The following is a 21,903-nucleotide window of genomic DNA, read 5'->3' as shown; positions in this document are numbered from 1 at the left end:
TGTACACGAAGTATACAAATAAATTGCATGCTGGGTGAGAAGTGAAGGGGTGCCCTGCCCAGGATTCCATCTCTGACACTATATAGTCTACAGATTTGTAGGAAGGCAAGGCTACCCTCTGTGTGTGTGGGGGAGCTTTCAAAAGAACTGTCAATGGGTAATCCTCTCTCAAGACTAAGGAAATTAATATCTCTGATGGTGGCCCTACATATTTTGAACCAAAGAAGGACAGACCTATATTTGAAACTTTTTTATTTTCCTTAACATTTAATTCGTACTTTCAATCACCTTTTGCAGTAATATAGTTCAAGGTTTACTCTAATTGCTTTTTCTTTAAAGAAATTTTCTTTAAGCTTGTAAGGCATCTCTTTGGTAGAAAAAGTCCATTTACAACTCTCAGCACATCACTTTTATAGCTGCACTTTTATTTAGACAGTGAAATTGTAGAATGTGTCTATGTATGTATATAAGTATATATATAGAGACATACGCATACATAATCACACACACATTTATTTTTAGGGCAAAACAAAACACGCCACAATTTAGAGCTATTTCTAGGTATTGGCAAACCCTGATTTTGTACAAGGGTAAAAATATTCTGGTTTATTGCAAATTCTTCTCATGGTGTGGTTCTGAAGTATACTATAACCTGGGCCACAACTTGGATCTTCAGAAAATAACAGTCTCGAGTGGCCACACCAAGGCTATTGGGAACAGCCCGGAGTTCTTTCATATTTCCCCAAACCAGCTGTCCAATAAGCCTTTTCTGTTCATTGACTCATAAGGTTTTCCTGTATGTTGCTACAGTCCATCACTCAGAGAAGACTGCTATCATCTAAAATTATGCATTTCTCCAGAATTATTATCATTAAACGAGAAGCCAACAAATCCCTCAAACTCCACTGTTAACAGTATTATTTCTTTATCCAGATAACTTATCATTTAATTAAATGACACCAAATTTTATGTCCCTTTCAGAAACAAGAGAATGTGTTGATTTTTAAAAAGTTTCTTTTTCCTTCTTGTCTGCACCATCACAAAAAAGGCTACAACAAATGAGGACGCAGGGTTAGGATCAGCGTTATTCCTGAATGCGCAGTCAACTGCACAGTATCAAGGGAAAAAGGATGAGTGCTCTCAGATTAGAAGTCATTAGACTCAGTCAGTTTTTAATTAGCACCTGCCAGTAGAGGTGAACTGGTAAAACATAAATTAAAAATAGAGCCAACCCTCTATATCCATGGTTTCCACATCCAAGGATTCAATCAACCTCTGATTGAAAATATCTGGAGGTAAGGGGAGAATTCCAGAAAGTTCCAAAATATAAACCTGTAAAACCAAGAGCGGGTTTCTTGAAGGGGTAAACAAAATCAACAAACCTCTTATCATGGGCAGGCAACTATTTACATAGCATTTACATTGTATTTACAACTACTTACATAGCATTTATACTGTATTAGATATTATAAGTATTCTAGAGGTAATTTAAAGTAGAGAGGAGGATGTGTGTAGGTTAAATACAAATACTACACCATTTTATATTAAGGGACTTGAGCATCTGCAGATTTTGTTACCTGTGGGGGGTCCTGGAACCGATCCCCCCCCCCCCGCCAGATACTGAGAGACAACTACTTACTGAACATGAATTGTAATTTATACTAAAAAAGCAGGGGTACTAAATAAGCAGATGTAATTCGTACTAAATAAGCATCAATCAACAAAGCATGAAGCACCTACTAATGTAAAAATAACTAGGAGCTACGATTCCCGGAAATGACTACAGATTTTGAGCCAGAAGGGAATCAACTCATCCACTGCCATCATTGTAGAGATGAAGAAACAAGGCCAGAGATGACACAGGAATCTCAAGTCATGCAGGAAGAACAGGGCTAGCACTCATAACTTCTGACGCTAGAGCCTCACGCTGCCACTCTAAATTTACAGAGTGTACTACCTGCAGGCCTATCTCATTTATTGCACTTCATTTTGTAGCACTTTTCACATATTGAAGGTTTGTGGCAACCCTGCATCAAGCAAGTCTGTTAGCGTCATTTTCCCAACAGCATTTGCTCACTTCGTGTCTCTGTGTCACATTTTGGTAATTCTCACAATATTTCGAACTTTTTCATTATTATTATATTTGGTGATCTATAATCTTGGATGTTACCACTGCAACGGTTTTGGAGCGCCGTGAACCACGGCCGTATAAGATGGTGAACTTGATCAATAAACGTGTGTGTTCTGACTGCTCCACCAACTTGCAGTTCCCCAGTCTCTTGCCCTCTCCTTGGGCCTCCCTATTCCCTGAGACACAACAATATTGAAACTAGATCAGTAAATAACCCTACAATGGCCTCTAAGTTTTCAAGTCAAAGGAAGAATTGCACGTGTCTCACTTTAAATCAAAAGCTAGAAATGAGGGGCTTCCCTGGTGGCGCAGTGGTTGAGAGTCCGCCTGCCCATGCAGGGGACACGGGTTCGTGCCCCGGTCCAGGAAGATCCCACATGCCGCGGAGCAGCTGGGCCCGTGAGCCATGGCTGCTGAGCCTGCGTGTCCGGAGCCTGTGCTCCGCAACGGGAGAGGCCACAACAGTGAGAGGCCCGCGTACCGCAAAAAAAAAAAAAAAAGCTAGAAATGATTAAGCTTATTAGTGAGGAAGGCATGTTGAAAAGCAAGACAGGCTGAAAGCTAGGCTTCTTGTGCCAAACAGCCAAGCTGTGAGTGCAAAGGAGAAGTTCTTGAAGGAAATTAAAAGTGCTGCTCCAGTGAACGCATGAATGACAGGAAAGCAAAACCAGCCTTATTGCTGATATGGAGAAAGTTTTACTGGTCTTCACAGATGATCAAACCAGCCACGACATTCCTTTAAGCCAAAGCCTAATCCAGAGCAAGGCCCTAGCTCTCTTCAATTCCATGAAGGCTGAGAGAGGTGAGGAAGTTTAAGAAGAAAAGTCTGAAGCCAGCAAAGGTTGGTTCATGAGATTTAAGGGAAAGCCATCTCCACAGCACACAAGTGCAAGGTGAAGCAGCAAGTGCTGAGGTAGAAGTTGCAGTAAATTATCCAAAAGAACCAGTTCAGATCATTAATGAAGGTGGCTACACTAAACAACAGATTTTCCATGTAGATGAACAGCCTTCTCTTGGAAGATGATGCCATCTAGGACTTTCACAGCTAAAGACAAGTCAATGCCTGGCTTCAAAGCTTCAAAGGACAGGCTCTCTTGTCCTTTGGCTCTCTAATGCAGCTGGTGACTTTAAGTTGAAGCCAATGTTCATTTACCATTCCAAAAATCCTACTGTCTTCAAGAATTATGCTAAATCTACTCTGCCTGTGCTCTATAAATGGAACAACAAAGCCTGGATGACAGCACATCTGTTTACAACATGGTTTACTGAATATTTTAAGCCCACTGTTGAGACACACTGCTCAGAAAAAAAGATTTTCAAAATATGACGACTCACTGACAATGCACCTGGTCACCAAAGAGCTCTGATTAAGATGTACAACGAGATTAATGCTATTTTCATGCCTGCTAACACAACATCCATTCTGTAGCCTGTGGATAAAGGACTAATTTCCACTTTCAAGTCTTATTTAAGAAATACATTTCATAAGGCTATAGCTGCCATAGATAGTGATTCCTCTGATGGACATGGGCAAAGTCAATTGAAAACATTCCAAAAAGGATTCGTCAGTCTAGATGCCATTAAGAACATTTGTGATTCCTGGGAAGAGGTCAAAATACTAACATTCATAGGAGTTTGGGAGAAGCTGATTCCAACATGCATGGATGACTGGAGGGGTTCAAGGCTTCAGTGGAGGAAAAAACTGCAGATGTGGTGGAAATAGCAAGAGAACTAGAATCAGAAGTGGAGTCTGAAGATGTGACTGAATTGCTACAATCTCACAATAAAACTTAAACAGATGAAGAGTTGCTTCTAACGGATGAGCAAAGGAAGTGATCTCCTGAGGTGGAATCTACTCTCAGTAAGATGCTGTACAGATTTTTAAATGACAACAAAGAATTTAGAATATTACATAAACTTTAGTTGATAAAAAGCAGTGGCAGGGTTTGAGAGGACTGACTCCAATTTTGAAAGAAGCTCTCTTGTGGTCAAATGCTATTAAGCAGCATTGTGCGCTATCGAGAGACCATTTGTGGAAGGAAGAGCCAATCAATGCAGCAACCTTCATTGTTGTTCTGCTTTAAGAAATCACCACAGCCCCCCACACTTCAGCAACCACCATCTGATCAGTCAGCAGCCCTCAACACCTAAGCAAGACACTCCACCAGCAAAAACATTACAATTCACTGAAGGCTCAGATAATACTTTATTTTTTAGCAATGAAGTATTTTTTAATTGAGGTATGTAAATTGTTTTTTTAGAAATACGGCTATTGCATACTTAATATACTACAGTATAGTGTAAACACAACTTGTATATGTACTAGGAAATAAATATATTTGTCTGATTTGCTTGATTGAGATACTTGCTTTAATTACAGTGGTCTGAAACCGAACCCATAGTATCTCTGAGGTATGTCTGTACTGATATTATCTATAGATAGCAATAAAAGTTTGTCAGTCAAAGGAAGATAGATGCATGCTCAATACTACCAATAATTTGTATTAAAAGGTTGTTATTTTTTTGTTCCTTCTAAGATCTTTGAAGAAAGAAGTTGCACTCTTAGTGGTCAAGAGCATAGGCTCTGGAGCCATACTGCTTGAGTTCAAGTGAAGTGTTCCCTTAAACACTTCACAACAAAATTCCTGAGATCATGAACCATGAAACCAGATTCAATTTTTATTTCTACTTCTAACTTCTGAAATATTGAGAAATTTGTTTCCCTGGTTTGCCTTTCTCTGAAATAGGTACAACAAAGCTTGTCACTGATAAGTTATAGTAAAGATGAGACAATGCGTTAAAGCCCTCGGAGCAGCTTAGAGCACAAAGTGTCTCACAGATTCATGCAGAGACTGTAAAGCTTACTGCTCAGAGTCATAGTAGTCCATCCGCTTCTTTTTCTTGTTATAAGCCGCGACTCGAAAGGGAACTATTTCCAAGGTGATTAGGCCAGGGGCCATGGTCAGCACTTTGGCGCCATGAGTTGGCTCATACAGACCCTTCCCTGTTTCTGGATGAGGCATGCCAGCAGGGTCTCGTCCAACAATGTAAAAATTGGCTCCTGCAACCATCCGTGCTCTGCAATGCCACTGGACCTAGAACAAAAATTTTCCTATTAGATAACCATGATTTTATGACCAGCACTTAGAAGTAATAAGTGGATAATAAATGCATATACTTCTTATACAGTCAGTATCAGTAGGAAATCTCAACAGATTAAAATGTTCACTTTGGGAAGCCAGAAACAGAACTGGTAACCCCTCCCCTTCCAAAAAATCTAAAAGTATATATGGTATGGATGTTTATGTATATGTATCTATATATTTGTTTTACTGGTAAGAGATATATGAATGTACATCTGTGTCTATGTGTAGGATTTTATACAACTACTAGATGTCATTTATATATAGTTCAAAATCTAATATGTTGGTTAGAAATCAGGCTGGTGGTTGATCCTCTGAGAGAGGCAACTGAAAGGGGCTTCTGGGGTAATGATAACGTTCTTTTTTTCTCCACAGCTTTATTGAGTATAATTGACAAATAAACCTGTTTATCTTTAAAGCCTACAATGCAATGATTTGATATACATATACATTGTGAAATACCAAAATCAAGTTAATGAACACATTCATTACAGCACAGTTACCTTTTTGTGCCTATGGTGAGAGCACTTAAGACCTACTCTCTTAGCAAATCTCAAGTATGCAATACAGTATTATTAACCACAAACACCATGCTGTACAATAGATTCTCAGAACTTACTCATCTTAACTGAAAGTTTGAATACTGTGACCAACCTTGGAAATAAAAGCTTGTACCTAATCCACTTGGATGTTAGTTCTAGGAGTCTCTAGTAATGCTGTTTCTTGACCCAGGATCCAATCTGGGTGCTGGTAATCAGAGTATGCTCACTGTAAGAGTTCACTGAGCTGTGTGTACACTGTGATGTATGTACTTTTCTCTGTGTTATACTTTAATAGGTTAAAAAAAATTGGGTGAAAATTATTTAAATTATATGAATATTTACATAAACCGGTACTGAGAAAATCCTGTCACCTAAATGATTACTACCTAAGATACTAGGTAAGAATAAAACAAGGTGTTGGTTGTGACTAAATAGCCATGCTGCATCCAAAGCTACCTCTGTAGCCTACACTTTCACATTAATACTGTTTAAAAACAAAAATTAGTCTAACATCTAGAACTATAGAACTTTAGAAGTTAAAGTAACTCATTAAAACTCGAAGGAAGTAAACCCTCAAAGGTTAAGTGACTCGGCCAATAGAGTGTAGGACAAACACAGGTACAAACCTGGTCTTAGCTCCCTTTCAGTGTATGGCTCCATTATTTAGTGATTTACAAAACCATCTCGGTTCTGTGTGAAAAGAGGTATAAATGATGACCACTACACATCACTTTCATTTTATCTCTCTTGATAGTTTCTCTTATACCAAGTACTTTATTTTTATCAACATAGTTCAGAAAGTACAAGAACACGGGGCAATCCCATACCCTACACTTGAATTGGTCACCCTGAGGAGTTTCAACGTTTTTAGTTGTTTCTACAGATATTTACCTCTGTATTTCTTTTTCTTTTAAGTATTTATTTATTTATTTATTTGGGTGCACTGGGTCTTAGCTGTGGCACGCGGAATCTTCAGTTGGGGCATGCAGGCTCTACTTCCCTGACCAGGGATTGAACCCATGCCCCATGCATTGAGAGCACGGAGTCTTAACCACTGAACCACCAGGGAAGTCCTTACCTCTATATTTCTAAGCAGCATGTGTACACTGCTGCATCTTGACTGTTTAATTTTAGATATTATATACTGTCATCCTCAATATCTGTGGATGCTCAAGTCTCACAGTCAGCCCCCTGCACCCAAGGTTCTGCATCCATGGATTCAATCAACCACAAAACTATGTAGTACCGTAGGTATTTACTGAAAAACACCTGAGTATCAGTGGACCCACACAGTTTAAATTTGTGTTGTTCAAGGATCAACTGTAACACAGCCATTATTTCCACATTACTTATATTTCCTACTATAAAAGAAGATATGGGACTTCCCTGGTGGCGCAGTGGTTAAGAATACGCCTGCCAGTGCAGGGGACGTGGGTTCGAGCCCTGGTCCGGGAAGATCCCACATGCCACAGAGCAACTAAGCCCGTGCGTCACAACTACTGAGGCCTGTGCTCTAGAGCCCACAAGCCACAACTACTGAGGCCGGCGTACCTAGAGCCCGTTCTCCACAACAAGAGAAGCCACTGCAGTGAGAAGCACACGCACCGCAATGAAGAGTAGCCCCGGCTTGCCGCAACTAGAGAAAGCCCGTGGGCAGCAATGAACACCCAAGGTAGCCATAAATAAATAAATATTTTTTTTTAAAAAAGAGAAGAAGAAGATATTTGGCTCTTACTCCACTAGCCTCATTCCCTATCCAATTTATCCAAGAAATACAGTGATACCAATACTTCGGTGAAATAAACATTCATCTGTAATATGGGAATTACAATAGTATTTATCGCCTTCAATTTTTAAGAAAATTAACACATGAAACATGTGAGGACTTAGAATAGTACCTGGTATCGAGTAAGTACACAATAAATGTTAGTTGTAATCATCTTTATTTTATTCCTCTCCTTGTACAACTGTTTGTTTTCCCTAGAGTTAATAATTGTCTTGATTTTTTTCCACTTGCTTAGTTTTCCATATACTTGTGTTTCTATGTGCCTCGTACCATCCTTCTTCTTCCTGAACACACAGTTTAATACAATTCTCAGTCTCCCTTGCAGTGTGGCCATATGGCTGAGTTCTGGCGGAAGGAATGAGAGCCAAAGTGATGCATGACACTTCCAAACATAAAAGCCTCCAGAGCACTATCCTAGTTTGCTTTCCCCATAAGCCAACTAAATAGAAAGGACCCTAAGGCCCTATAGTAAACTACCTCTTTTCCTACTACAGTATTACTTCTGCTTGCATTGAGCTGCAATAGTTCTGTATGAACAGGATGGCAAAGCATGATGCTTTGTTCCCCACATACGCCCACCCATCCCAGATTCAGCTCTTCATGAAATTTCGGCTCATTCCCCTCTGCCCCTTCACAAGAGACCCACAGAAGACCTTTGCTAGTTCACACTCAGAATTTTTATCAAGGGGTCAGTCAGAACCAAATCATCAATTAACTACTCTGCAACTCCACTTAAATGGAAAGTCTTTTCTGCCTCAGGAAAAATAGCTACTGCTTACAGAGTTAAATTAAAAGGGCAGTCTAAGTTTTCTGAATTTAGGTGAACTTACTTTTCTCATTAAATATTTATGTCTGGATGCTTAAATCATTCAAGTGCCAAATGGTCATTAAACTAGGAATATTTTTCAAAAGCTTATTGGTGACAGGGGCCAGTGCTAATTCTGTCTTGTAAAATTGCCAGAAATTTAAACTGCTTCTCTGACTTCTTTTAGAAGTTATATGAGTAAATTAAATGTAAACACAACAAACATGGAGTCAGCATTCTCCTGCAGGTGACCTGAATGATTTCAATATATATTTTAGTGAATGGTTCCCTTATGAGAATACTTTTTAAATTTTAACAGCCATGAATAGGCAAATCACACGTAACTCTTCCAAGAATGCCTAGTGTGAGTCAAGTTATAACCTACTGAACAGGTAATATGTTTTAATCCAGAGAATGCAAGTCAGCCCACAGCCATCAGTATCTGGTTAAGAATACAGGCTTTATTTAGAGTCAGGTTGTCCTAGATTTGAATCCTAGCTTTGCCCCTTAGTGATGGAATGCCCTTAGGCAACTTCCTTATATAAGCCTCAGTTTCCCAGTTTATAAAAATGAGAATGATAATACTTAATGCATAAGACTGCTGGGAGTTTTGAAAATATTCAGGACACCACCTGGTCCTCAATAAAGGACAGTCACAAATATTGCTGCTGTTAGTATTATTCTGTATTTTCTGACAATCACAGTTGAATTAATTGCTTCCTAACCAGTGTTTCTAAAGAAAATTCATTCAGTCTCTAAAGATGACATACTACCCAGAAGACGGCTGCTAAAAATCAGTAAGAGCTATCTATCTAGCCAGCAGACTGAGGTCAAGATGTATTATTTATCTTTTCATGCCCAGTGGCTAGCATCATTATCGGGAAACTGAATGCATAGTGAAGAAGGAACATAAGATGATACCTAAAAGTTTTCTATAAACCCCTCTAAGAATCTGTAAATGGCCAACTGAACAACAAATGACTTATTTTTGGCTTTACTTTCATCTGTGTAGCAAATAACAACTAGCTTTGTCATTTTTTTTTCTGATTATAGAAGTAATTTAATTCACAGGTGGCAAAGACTGCTAGTTGCCTCCACAACAACTAATTTCTCTTTGCCCTGATCTCCCTATTCCTTGATGACAGAAACGGCACCCTAAATGATGAAAATGTCGGGTCCTTGCTTTCTCAGCCTTCCCTGACATACAACCCTACAGCATGGGCATCTAAGCAAATAACAGAATCTCTTGGGAAGTCTGCTGGAGGGTTCTGAAAAACTTTTCCTCCCTAATAAAATTCTCAACTTTCATTTATCTAAAATGTCTTTACTTCACCTTTATTTTTGCTTGAATACAGAATTCTAGATTACAGACTTGTTTTTACTTTTTTTCTCGCTTAAAAATGTTACTCCATTGCTTCTAGTTCATAATGCTCGAGAAGTCAGCCATCATTCCTATTATTTCCCTATTGTTCCCTCTTCCTCTCACCCTCCCCATCCCTCTACTTTTAAGGTTCCTCTCTTTATCATAAATTTCCAGAAGATTGACTACTATGTGCTTAATTGTGGTTTTCTTTGAATTTATCCTTTCTTTTTTTTTTGGTACGCGGGCCTCTCACTGCTGTGGTCTCTCCCGTTGCAGAGCACAGGCTCCGGACGCACAGGCTCAGCGGCCATGGCTCACAGGCCCAGCTGCTCCGTGGCATGTGGGATCTTCCCGGACTGGGGCATGAACCCGTGTCCCCTGCATTGGCAGGCGGACTCTCAGCCACTGTGCCACCAGGGAAGCCCCAATGACTTGTTTTAAGGAGTCTGAATGGTGCTTTTTTCCTTTAGAATGTTAAGAGCCTGATTCTAGCAGGCAGGTAATTTACTGGCACCTCTCCTTATCTTTTTGAGGCTCAGTTTTAAACCTTGTTGGGGCAGGTCCAGTCTAGCTTTTTGGGCCAATTATCAACCCACTGCCTTTCAACTCCAAATTCACCCTCAGTATTTGCTCTGAGATAACGGATTGAAAACTAAGCATTTCCCCTTCACAGTGAGCAAAATGTTAAGTTTTATCAGAAGAGGGACATTGTAGAAGGAAGGGTGTGTAGTGGTACCTGAGTATGGGGAGAGTTGGTGGCAGTCTGGTCCAGCAGCAAACTCAAAGTGCACAATCCTTCAACAACCTCAAAGCCCTAGCCTGAGTCCAGTGACCACCTTGCTGCAGCCCTCCTAATGCAATCACCAGTACGCTCCAAGCCTACCACCAGCAGCTCCCAGACTCCCTCTGCTCACTCACGCACCACCCTGTGCTCATCTGTGCCTCAGAGGGTTGTTTCCTGCATTAATTCCAACATGGGTATCACACTGTGCACCAATCTGGCAGCAAGCCAGCTCCCAACGCCCTGACCCCCACTGAGCCCCAGTCTATTAGCCCCAGCTAGCTTGTGAACCAGAGGGTTGTTCCCTGCTATGTGGCATCTGTGAACCAGTGTGGTCCAGGCAATCTACTGAACTTCACCATCCAGTGGGATGAAACCATACCTTTTCCAGTGAGATCTGAAGCCCAGCTTTGGGGAGAGGATCCCTTTTCCAAGTGTATCTATCTTTCCTTTGGTAATCTCCCTCAGCCCCAGGACACCCTTTAGAGTTCACTCTACATTTTTGTAGTTACTTCTCTATTAAAGCTTAACAATTCTTTAAACTTCCCCTGTCCAATTCTGTGTGATTTCCCACCTCCTGACTGTACCCAAATTGATACACTGTTTCTCTAGGGTGTGGTCTTTGATCCTAAAGCATGTGTTTCTGATGTCTTAGTTGAATGCCAAGGGTGTTAGCAAGGTTTCTCCACTCTAGCTGAGCTGGAATGTCATCTTCCAACAATGAATAACCTCTGGTATCTTCAATCCACTCTCAAACTTATTGCAGCCACTCTCTACCAGGCCTCAGAGTCTTGCCCTGCACGAATGCAGTCCAAGGAACCATGGGGAACACCCTCACAGTCTTCTGCTGCCTTAGCTCTATACTGCAAGTCTCAGCTGCTCCAGCAGCCCTAAAATCCAATCTCTGCCTTCTCAGCTCAACAGGTATATTTATACAATGGAATATTACTCACTGACAAAAAACCGAAATACTGCCATTTGTAGCAACATGGATGGACTTAGGGATTATCATACTAAGTGAAGTCAGAGAAAGACAAATATTATATATCACTTATATGGAACCTAAAAAAATGATACAAATAAACTTATTTACAAAACAGAAACAGACTCACAGACACAGAAAATAAACTTATGGTTACCAAAGGGGAAAAGGGAGGGGGAAGGATAAATTAGGAGTACTGTATGGGATTAACAGATACACATGACTACGTATAAAATAAACAACAAGGATTTACGGCATAGCACAGGGAACTATATACAATATCTTGTAATAACCTATAATGGAAAAGAATCTGAAGCTGAACACCTGAAATTAACACAATATTGTAAATCAACTATAGTAAAATAAAATTAAATGGATGCCAGAATAATGACTACTCAGAATAAGTCATAGAAATAAATCGATATTTGTTTCAGAATTTCCTCCCCAAATACATTTTTGCAGCTAATGTTCACTTGACTCTTTACTTAACTTCCACAATGTAAGAGAAGTAAGAATTAAGTTCGGATACCCAGTAGCGCTAATAGAGGAGTAGTTCATGATTCAAATTATAATCAACTCTTAAAGAAATGAGATTGATCTATGCAAATCCTATAATGGCTTCTCCCTGCCAGCCATCATAGATTAAGATATTGTGCAGGACTTCCCTGGTGGCACAGTGGTTAAGAATCTGCCTGCCAGTGCAGGGGACACGGGTTCGAGCCCTGGTCCGGGAAGATCCCACATGTCGCGGAGCAACTAAGCCCATGCGCCACAACTACTGAAGCCTGCGTGCCTAGAGCCCGTGCTCCACAACAAGAGAAGCCACCGCAATGAGAAGCCTGTGCACTGCAATGGAGAGTAGCCCCCACTTGCTGCAACTAGAGAAAAGCCCGCGCACAGCAACGAAGACCCAATGCAGCCAAAAATAAATAAATAAAATTAATTAATTAAAAATAAATATTCTTGGGCTTCCCTGGTGGCGCAGTGGTTGAGAGTCCGCTTGCCAATTCAGGGGACACGGGTTCGTCCCAGTCCGGGAAGATCCCACATGCCACGAAGCAGCTAGGCCCGTAAGTCATGGCCGCTGAGCCTGCACGTCCAGAGCCTGTACTCCGCAACAGGAGAGGCCACAACAGTGAGAGGCCCGTGTACAGCAAAAAAGAAAAATTCTTAAAAAAAAAGATATTGTGCGACTAACAAACCAAAAATCATTGATATACAGAAACCTAAATTACCCATCTCCATACACATAATATTTAAAATGTAAATTCTTTAGAATTAGAATTGTTCCTGAATCATCCCAATATGGCATATTACCTCGGAGTGTGTCTCTTCCCCATTTTTAATTCACGCCCCTTTTTATAAACATAAAAGTCTCATTTGCTCCCTGACTCGATTAGAAAATAGTACCTATCATTTACCTCTCTACTCCCAAACCTAGCAAAGATTTTGGTAAATTTTATTTTCAGTAGTTTCTGAGAGAAAAATAAACAAATTACTTTCCAAACTTAAAATATTACATTATAAAATTATAAAACTGGACTATACACTTACATACAATACCATCAGTACTATACCATCTTCTTCGTACCCCACAATGGAGAAATTCCACTGTCCTAGAAGCCTGGTTAAGTATGTAATATTTTCTATTTTGTTTAATTAAAAATACTGAAGATAATAAATAGAACAGTTATTTAAGTCTCTACTTAAATAACATTTCTTTATACATTTCACATCAAAATTTTCTTCAAGTGTAATGAATTTTATTAAAGTCAACATTCCATAAAGCCAAACTCATATACTCAACTAGTTTATGAGGGAACTTCAGGCACAGGGACTTTTTTTTTTTGTAAATGTGCAAATTTGTTTTTTCTAAATCGTCAAAAATGTACTTGTTTTAATGTACGAAAATTCTTTAGAAAGTCAAATCAATTATCTATTTTTGTTGGGTAAAAAAATCTATATCTTCATTCATCTCATGAATTTCATATTAAAATACTTGGTTGTACATTATCACATCACTTTAGTATTAACCTATTTTCTTGAAATTCCCAAATCTTAATGGTCTGCCTCTTGATTTCTCAATGGTAGGAACCATTTTAAACTCTTCAAGTTCACTGGGAAAATCAAGAGAGGCAAAATGAAAGACAAGGTTCATCCTTCCCATCATGTAGATTCTGGGTACTTATGACTTTCAATCTTTGTACAACTAAGTATTCTAAATGTTTCTAGAATTTCCATCACTCTGTACAGGCACTGAACAGTATTCAGTCGCCATGAGAGTCATATTTCTGATTAGCAATGCAAAAATTATGAAATCTACTTAGACATTCCATTCTCCAGCTTGTAGGAGAGAATTAGACACACCTTATAATTACTCCCATCAGACAATTTTAAGAGTTGAAAGGGAATTTAGATTGTGGAATCCACATCCTTCAGTCTGCACACCAGGAATCTGAGGCCTGATTCCTCACAAAATACAGACTTTCCCAAAGACTTCCTTTATCTTCAAGGATAAACCTCAGCTGTCTCAGGATTCAAAATAACACAATTCAAATGTAAGAGAAGTATCTGTTCAGAACCATCAGCAACCAAACTAATTTTATTCTTATAAATTACCTTGCCCTGGCTGAGCCCAGGTCCCCAGCAGGTGTGAAGAGGGTCATGGGATACAGAGCAAATCCAGTATCCTCCTCCCTCTTCCTGCCTCCCAAGCACAGGGACCACAAAATTTGCTTTTGATAAAAGCCAAGGGGCTTCCCTGGTGGTGCAGTGGTTGAGAGTCCGCCTGCCAATGCAGGGGACATGTGTTCGAGCCCTGGTCCGGGAAGATCCCACATGCCCCGGAGCAACTAAGCCTGTGCGCCAAAACTACTGAGCCTGTGCTCTAGAGCCATCGAGCCACAACTACTGAGCCTGCGTGCCACAACTACTGAAGCCCACGTGCCACAACTACTGAAGCCCACGTGCCTAGAGCCCGTGTCCTGCAACAAGAGAAGCCACCGCAATGAGAAGCCTGTGCACTTCAATGAAGAGTAGCCCTGGCTCGCCATAACTAGAGAAAGCCCGTGTGAAGCAACGAAGACCCAATGCAGCCAAAAATAAACAAAGTAAATTAAAAAAAAAAAAGCCAGTGCTTCCCTGGTGGCGCAGTGGTTGAGAGTCCGCCTGCCGATGCAGGGGACGCGGGTTCGTGCCCCAGTTCGGGAAGATCCCACATGCCGCGGAGTAGCTGGGCCCGTGAGCCATGGCCGCTGAGCCTGCGTGTCCGGAGCCTGTGCTCCGCAACGGGAGAGGCCACAACAGTGAGAGGCCCGCGTACCAAAAAAAAAAAAAAAAAAAGCAAAAAGTCCTTGATAATCTTCTGTCTCTCCACCCCCTCACTGATTATTAAGGAAGCAAAGGAAGGCAACCATGGTGGTATGTCATTGGAAAGCATTTCATGATATCCTTTACAGGAGTGAGAGAAGAAAAAAATAGGTACCAGTTATTGAGTTCTTCCTAATATGAAAACAAAGTGTTTTATAAATACCTCATTTAATGTCTAGAGCAAATCAGTAAGATAATATTTCTGTTTCACAAATAAGAAAACTTTCAATAACACATTCAAAGCTGCAAAGCAAACAACTAAGAGACGGAATATTTGAACTGGGTCTTTCCGATCCCAAAGTCCATGCATACCTACTCATATTGAGCTACTTACACTGTGTCACGCCCTACAGCACAGGACATCAGAGCAGGGCAGGAAACACAAATTAGTGCTACATTTAAGGAGGAAACAGCATAGATTACAATTGCAGAAAAAAAGTGAAAAGCCAAACTAAAACACAATATCTGAACTTGATGCTGCTTGAGTAAGAAACAGGCACAAAGAGATTCTGAGTTGGAAATCTACAGAAAAGTCAGGAGAAAAACAGGGTTTCCCACTTCCCCAGGAAAAGCATCCTAAAACACCTGTAAAATCTAATGTTTCTGAATTAAATTAGTAATTTCAGTTCTTAAGACACATATAAGCTAAAAGTATATAAAACAGACTATAGGAAACCCCAAATTATTTTTTAAATAAATCAATAGACTCTAAATGTTTTTGTGATAAAGATCTGCAACTGCTTACCAGAAAATCTGAAGTTCAATTTTTTTCCAGCTTTGTTGAGATATAATTGACATACGACATTATGTAAGTGTAAAGTATACAACATGATGATTTAATATAGGTACATACTACCAAGTGGTTACCATAAGAAGACTACTTAACACACCCATCTGAAATCCAAAAACCCAGTTTTTTAACTAACTTAGCAGAACCTGATCAAAACTGACATGAAGTTATCTATGGCCTTTGCTGATCCCAATTACTGTGGAAAGTCATTCACTGTGCTACAGAAATATTAATGTGCTTTATGTCTCAGAACCATCAGGAGAATTAAGTAGTAATACATGACCCCAAGTATTTTGGATAAGAGACTGTGAATCTGTGTTACGCTATTCCAGATACATCAATAAAATAAATGAGCAGATGACAAAATTATCAAAGACCTCAAAGAGAGTCAAAGGTTACAATTAAAACTTGGGAGTTTATGGCTCCTATAATTAGGCTCAGACCCTAAGAGTGTCCCTTTAGGTTGTTAAAGCTCTTGGAAGTGTTTAAGGGGAAGAACAGGGTTTCTACCCTAACAGACATCCTATTTACTACTCCAAATACTAGTGTAAAGCAGGAACTAATTAAATATACTGGCATCATGTGGCAATATGTTCCTACTGTAGCTGTTTAAGGGCATCTGCTCACTTAAATACAATCAGTTGCTATTAAGGAGTCATTTACCAAGTGCACGGATAACTTTCATGGCAAAGAAAAATCCCAGCTTCTAACAATGCATTTTCTCCAAAATTCAGCTCGTATTTTTCACTCAAATGCCTTAAGCCCAAGACAAAACTTATTATTTGTACATATCCACATTCCAAGATACATCTTACTTTCAGCACTTTCACGTAACATGTCTTAAAAAGTATTATTTGTCCTTTACAGAAATGGATTTAGCATTTAGTGAGATGGGACAATTTTCTACATAGTGGATTAATGCCTCAAAAAAAAGGTACATATATGACACATTTTTAGCATTAGAAAAGTAGCTCTCCCACCACATGCTGCCCTGCACCCCACCTACCCAATTCCTAAAACGGAATTTAGGAATCAAGCCATTAAATCTTTACAGACTGAAAAATCAGGGACATCCTGTTGATAACCAAACAGACTAACAGCTGCTCATTGTTCTGAGAAGCATTTGTGCTGCGGAAGCAAATCTAGTACCAATGCCTTCTAAATGACCTACAGACAATGATTAAAGGAAGAGTCACTGTTTTTTATTTTATTATTATTAGTTGGCAAATGAGCATTACTGGCAGACTTTTTCCTGATGTCACTGGAAAAGCTACAAAATGAGTGTTGTGTTTTGGTTTTTTTTCTTTGAACTATAAAAAAATTCTTCACTTGAGGCTGTGAATAAGCCAAATAAGTCAAACACACAAGTGAGGCACTTGAGAAAAAGAAATGGATAGTTTTCAAAAGCCACTCAATCTAACAGTTTAAATCCTGCCAGTTCATAAACATTAATATATTTAATGGTTTAAAATATGAAGCGGTTTATCAGAATTTCTAAAGTTTGTTCTATAAAAGTTCAGAAGTTAAAAATGGCCTTTGCGCAGGCACCAGATGCGGTGCTTCCTGAGAAGAGCTACACCTCTTAGCATGTAACTGACACTCCAAACAGAGATCTACAGACAGAAACTACTCTAACACACCTTTATACCCTTCTAGGAAACCTGGGAGCTCTGTGTAGGCTCAGGGGATCCTTAACTTCTTTGCCCTCCCACCGACTGCTAAGGCCCCTTTGAGGCTTCCAGGCAGCAAGGAGCCTTGTGCAAAGAACACACAGTCCTTGGAGTCAGAAAGGCTTGAGTTTCAGTTCCAGCTCTGTGTATTGCTGGCTGTAAGATCTGACCAAGACTCTCTCCCTGACCTAACTCTGGTCAGGTTCCTCCAAGCCCTCTATGCCTTGACCTTCTGTGTCCATCCTTGTAGGGCCTGTACCACCCAGTTGCAGCAAAAATCTAAGTCTTGAAACCCTCCATCCTCGATATCTGATCAAATTCTACATCCCCCCGCCAAGTGATATCTGATGAGGCTGTCCTGCCTTCCACAAGGATCCTGCTAGGTCTGTTTAACTAGAATCATCCCATGCCCATTGTTTCTGATGTTTCCTCTTAGAATTTTCCATCCACTGACTCCTACTCTGCTCCTTGGCTATAAATCCCCACTTGACCACGATGTATTCAACTGAGCCCAGTTCTCTGCTGAGGTCTGCTGCAGTAGTTCCTGAATGAAAATCTGTTTTTATTGCTTTAACTACTATCCAGCTCTGGTTTTCTTGGACAGACCAAAGTTATGTTACTTGGTCTCTCTGAGCTTCAGTAACCTCAGCTATAAAACTGAAATAAAACCTATCTCACTGAGCTGTTGTGGGGATGAATACAGACTAAACAAAGATCACAACCCACTCTAGGCTATGATAAGCAAAAAATACGTTTGAAAGGCCCTGTACTAGAGATTCCACCTCTAATGAATGTCAGCCAAGGCCATCCTAATTCACTGTTCTGGAATTCCTACAGGATATTTTAAGAATTTATTTCCAGTCTGTTTTCCAAAAATCTGTGGCCACATATTTTAATATTATAAGATAAAAAATATTCTGTGGCAGTTATAATACCTGGCTCTGGAGCCAGACTATCTCAACACTGCTGTGTGATCCTGAATGGGTTATTTAACCCCTCTACCTCCGTTTCCTCATCTCTGAAGTAAGAATAATAATAATAGTACCTATTGTCTTGGTGTCATTCTAAGGATGAAGTTAGCTAATACATGTAAAGCACTTGGAACATTGCCTGGCAAATACAGTAAGAGCTCAATAAAAATAGGCTATTCTTATATTCTCAATCATGGTATATAATTTACTTCTCCATTTCCTCTTCAGTGAAACTGTTTCAATGAAAAAAAATTTGAGGTTCGTTAAGAAATAGTAGAAGTATTACAGAACGTTTGGTTAAATAGGGCTAGAGGACCCAAATGGCTAAAATGAAAACAGTCATCAAGTTTAGATGAAGAAATACACTGCTGACAAGAATATAAAATGGTACCACCACATTGGAAAATTGACTGGCAACATCTACTAAAGGTGAACAAAGGCATACCCCTAAATTGTCTAGAATTCCTAGGTATATAACCAACATAAATGCCCACAAAAAGTCATGCACTAAAATCTTCATACCAGCACTATTCTTAATAGCAAACAACTGAAAACTGCAGAAACGCCCATCGACAGTATTGGGTGCAGTCACACAATGGGGCACTCCACAGTACTGAGAGTGACCAATTACAACTAACTACACACAGCAGTAAGGGTGAGTTTCACCAACATAATGTAAAGTGAAAGAAGCCGGACACCAAAGAGTATACACTGTATAATTTCGGTTATGAAAGGCACTACGACAGGCTGGAATAGATGCTGTGATGCAACGCCCTGGTCCCCCCAGGAAGGAAGGATTATTCCCCCCAGCTTTAGGAGTTGCCAACACAACACCCAGCGGCTGTCAGCCCTCCTTAGAAACTGCCTCTGTGGAAAAGAGCAGCGACGCCCAAAGGCATGCCCTTCTTGTGCAACTCAGAACATCTCTGAAGGGCCTTTCCAGAATTCCACATGGGGTCAACCGAGGCTTCCAGAGACTGAACTTCAGCTCAACTTCTCCCCCTGCCCAATCTTGCTCTCTTCCTATCCCTTCTCTTCCACAAGTGTTGATCCCAAGAGCCATCCCTGATACACTTCCTGAACGCTAACCTCTCACTCTTAGAGTCTGCTTCCCTAAGTATCCACCAAGCAAATGAGATCTATGATGTGAGAAGTGAGGACAGGGATGACTACCGTGGGGAGAGCAGGTAATGACAGGAGACGGCAGGAAGGAGATCATCTAGGGTGCTGGTAATAGGCTTTTTACCTATTTGGGTGCTGGTCCTATGACTGTTCAAATGGGAAAAATTCATTTCATTGTAAACCTATGAAATATGCACTTCTTCCTACGTATATTATACTTCAATATGAAGTTAAACGAAAATAAGGCAGGGCTTCCCTGGTGGCGCAGTGCTTGAGAGTCCGCCTGCCGATGCAGGGGACACAGGTTCAGGCCCCGGTCTGGGAAGATCCCACATGCCGCGGAGCGGCTAGGCCCGTGAGCCATGGCCACTGAGCCTGCGCGTCTGGAGCCTGTGCTCCGCAACGGGAGAGGCCACAACAGTGAGAGGCCCGCGTATGGCAAAAAAAAAAAAGAAAATAAGGCAAATAAGCAAATGATGAGAATGGGACAGAACCTTAAAGAATATTTTAGTCTCACCTCCTTGTGCATCCCTTAAATAACCCTTTTTTGTGCACTTAAACATAGCTCAGTGAAGTCTAACCTGCGATTACAGACCAGCTGGTGACAAACCAGGCTAAGAACAGGCCCAGGCTTTGACAACAGCCTGTGTTGTTTTGAGCAAACCATACTCTTGTGGGTAGCAACAGGAGTCAAATCCGAGGCCGGGGAAGGGCCTGCTGCAGCCGGCTCACCTCGCTGTCAGTTTTGCCTTGCAAGGAGGGAGACTCTGAGGTTAGCCAAAATGCAAGCACCCCAAAGGCACCTTTAGGTATCTTCACCTTTGAATCTTCAGAAACACACCTGGCTCTGAAATCGGAAGACTTAAAAATGTTTCTAGTGTAAACAAAACAGCATGCTTGACCCTTTGTGGTGTTCTCTCAAGAAAGGCCTTTCTCTCTTACCATAGCTGTCTGTTTTGTTTTGGTTTTTTATTAATTAATTTATTAATTTTTGGCTGCATTGGGTCTTTGTTGCTGCGCTCAGGCTTTCTCCAGTTGCGGCAAGCGGGGGCTAGTCTTCGTTGTGGTGCACGGGCTTCTCATTGTAGTGGCTTCTCTTGTTGTGGAGCACAGGCTCTAGGCGTGTGGGCTTCATTAGTTGCGGCACGGGGGCTCAGTAGTTGTGGCTTGCGGGCTCTAGAGCGTAGGCTCAGTAGTTATGGCGCATGGGCTTAGTTGCTCCGTGGCATGTGGTATCTTCCCAGACCAGGGCTCGAACCCGTGTCCTCTACATTGGCAGGCGGATTCTTAACCACTGAGCCACCAGGGAAGTCCCATCTGGCTGCTTTTATTATTTATCTATCCCTCCATTGCCTCCTTCTCAAAAGCAGTTTTTAGTTTATTTAGGTAATAAAATGTCACATCTTCCCCTTTTACATAGGGAATAAAAAACACAAATAGGACAAAATATGTCCTCAATAGGGAAGATAAATTCCTTCATTTTCTTCACTGGCTCTTAATGAGATTATTGATAAACTCATTCCTGACCCTAAATTCACCTGCATCATTCCCACAGTGAAAACCACTCACCCTATACTCTGGAAAACTTCAGTCCCAATGATTCCCTTAAAATGATGATGATGAAGACAGCACCAAAAAAGCTGAGAAACTATTGGAACAAAATCGCTACTTTATTTCCAAAATAATTTAGTTCATCTTTGAGATGTGAGAACTAAAGACCATGGTGGTCTCTGGGAAACTCAAAGGGCTTTTGGTGCCCAATTCTTATGAACATTTTATACCAACAAAGAGGGAAGAATATGAGGAGTTTTACCTCATATGGAAGTTCTAATGCATTATTTAGGCTGGATCCAAGAGAAGAGTCAAATACATTGTAATCTTTTAACTTGTTGTTATTGTAGTTTTGTGTCAGTATTTCTTAAAGAGTTGCACGGCCCCACAACTAAGGTCCAATAAAAATTTTCAGGCTTGCATAGCACAGGGAGATCAGCCGGTGCTTTGTGACCACCTAGAAGGGTGGGATAGGGAGGGTAGGAGGGAGACGCAACAGGGAGGGGATATGGGGATATATGTATACGTATAGCTGATTCACTTTGTTATACAGCAGAAACTAATACAACAATGTAAAGCAATTATACTCCAATAAAGATGTTTAAAAAAAACACACAAAATTTTAGGCTTGATCCCAAAGAATAGCCAAACACACTTGTATTTCCTTTTAAACTTTTTTTTTGAAGGAAGATATCACAGAGTATATACAACTAAATTATTTAATTCTTTCTAAAAGGGTTTGCCTCTCAGATAAATCTAAGTAAATTCATCTCCCTTCAAGGCAGGGATGAAAAAGAATGCAATAATAACGTGCATTCCATTCTTTATCTTAAACACTCAAACAAGAAGCTGGCTAGGAATTTCCCACACACTGTTTTTTAGGTCATTTGTTGATTT

The 21,903-nt window shown here is 40.4% G+C and overlaps 1 protein-coding gene across 5 annotated transcripts in view; it reads right to left on the bottom strand.

Annotated features, from left to right (window-relative positions):
• Positions 1-21,903, bottom strand: part of PAPSS1 (3'-phosphoadenosine 5'-phosphosulfate synthase 1) — a 108,686-nt gene that overhangs the window by 11,139 nt on the left and 75,644 nt on the right. For all 5 annotated transcript variants that reach the window (XM_082642414.1, XM_082642413.1, XM_082642411.1 and 2 more), the window contains one exon: positions 4,997-5,226. In XM_082642414.1, coding sequence (XP_082498540.1) covers positions 4,997-5,226 — 230 coding nt within the window. The remainder of the gene's footprint in view (positions 1-4,996; positions 5,227-21,903) is intronic.

Source organism: Mesoplodon mirus, assembly GCF_964341445.2.
Source record: "Mesoplodon mirus genome assembly, chromosome: 2".
Classification (NCBI taxonomy): domain Eukaryota; kingdom Metazoa; phylum Chordata; class Mammalia; order Artiodactyla; family Ziphiidae; genus Mesoplodon; species Mesoplodon mirus.
The sequence above is the reverse complement of the archived record's forward strand: the minus strand, read 5'-3'. Positions and strand labels throughout refer to the sequence as shown.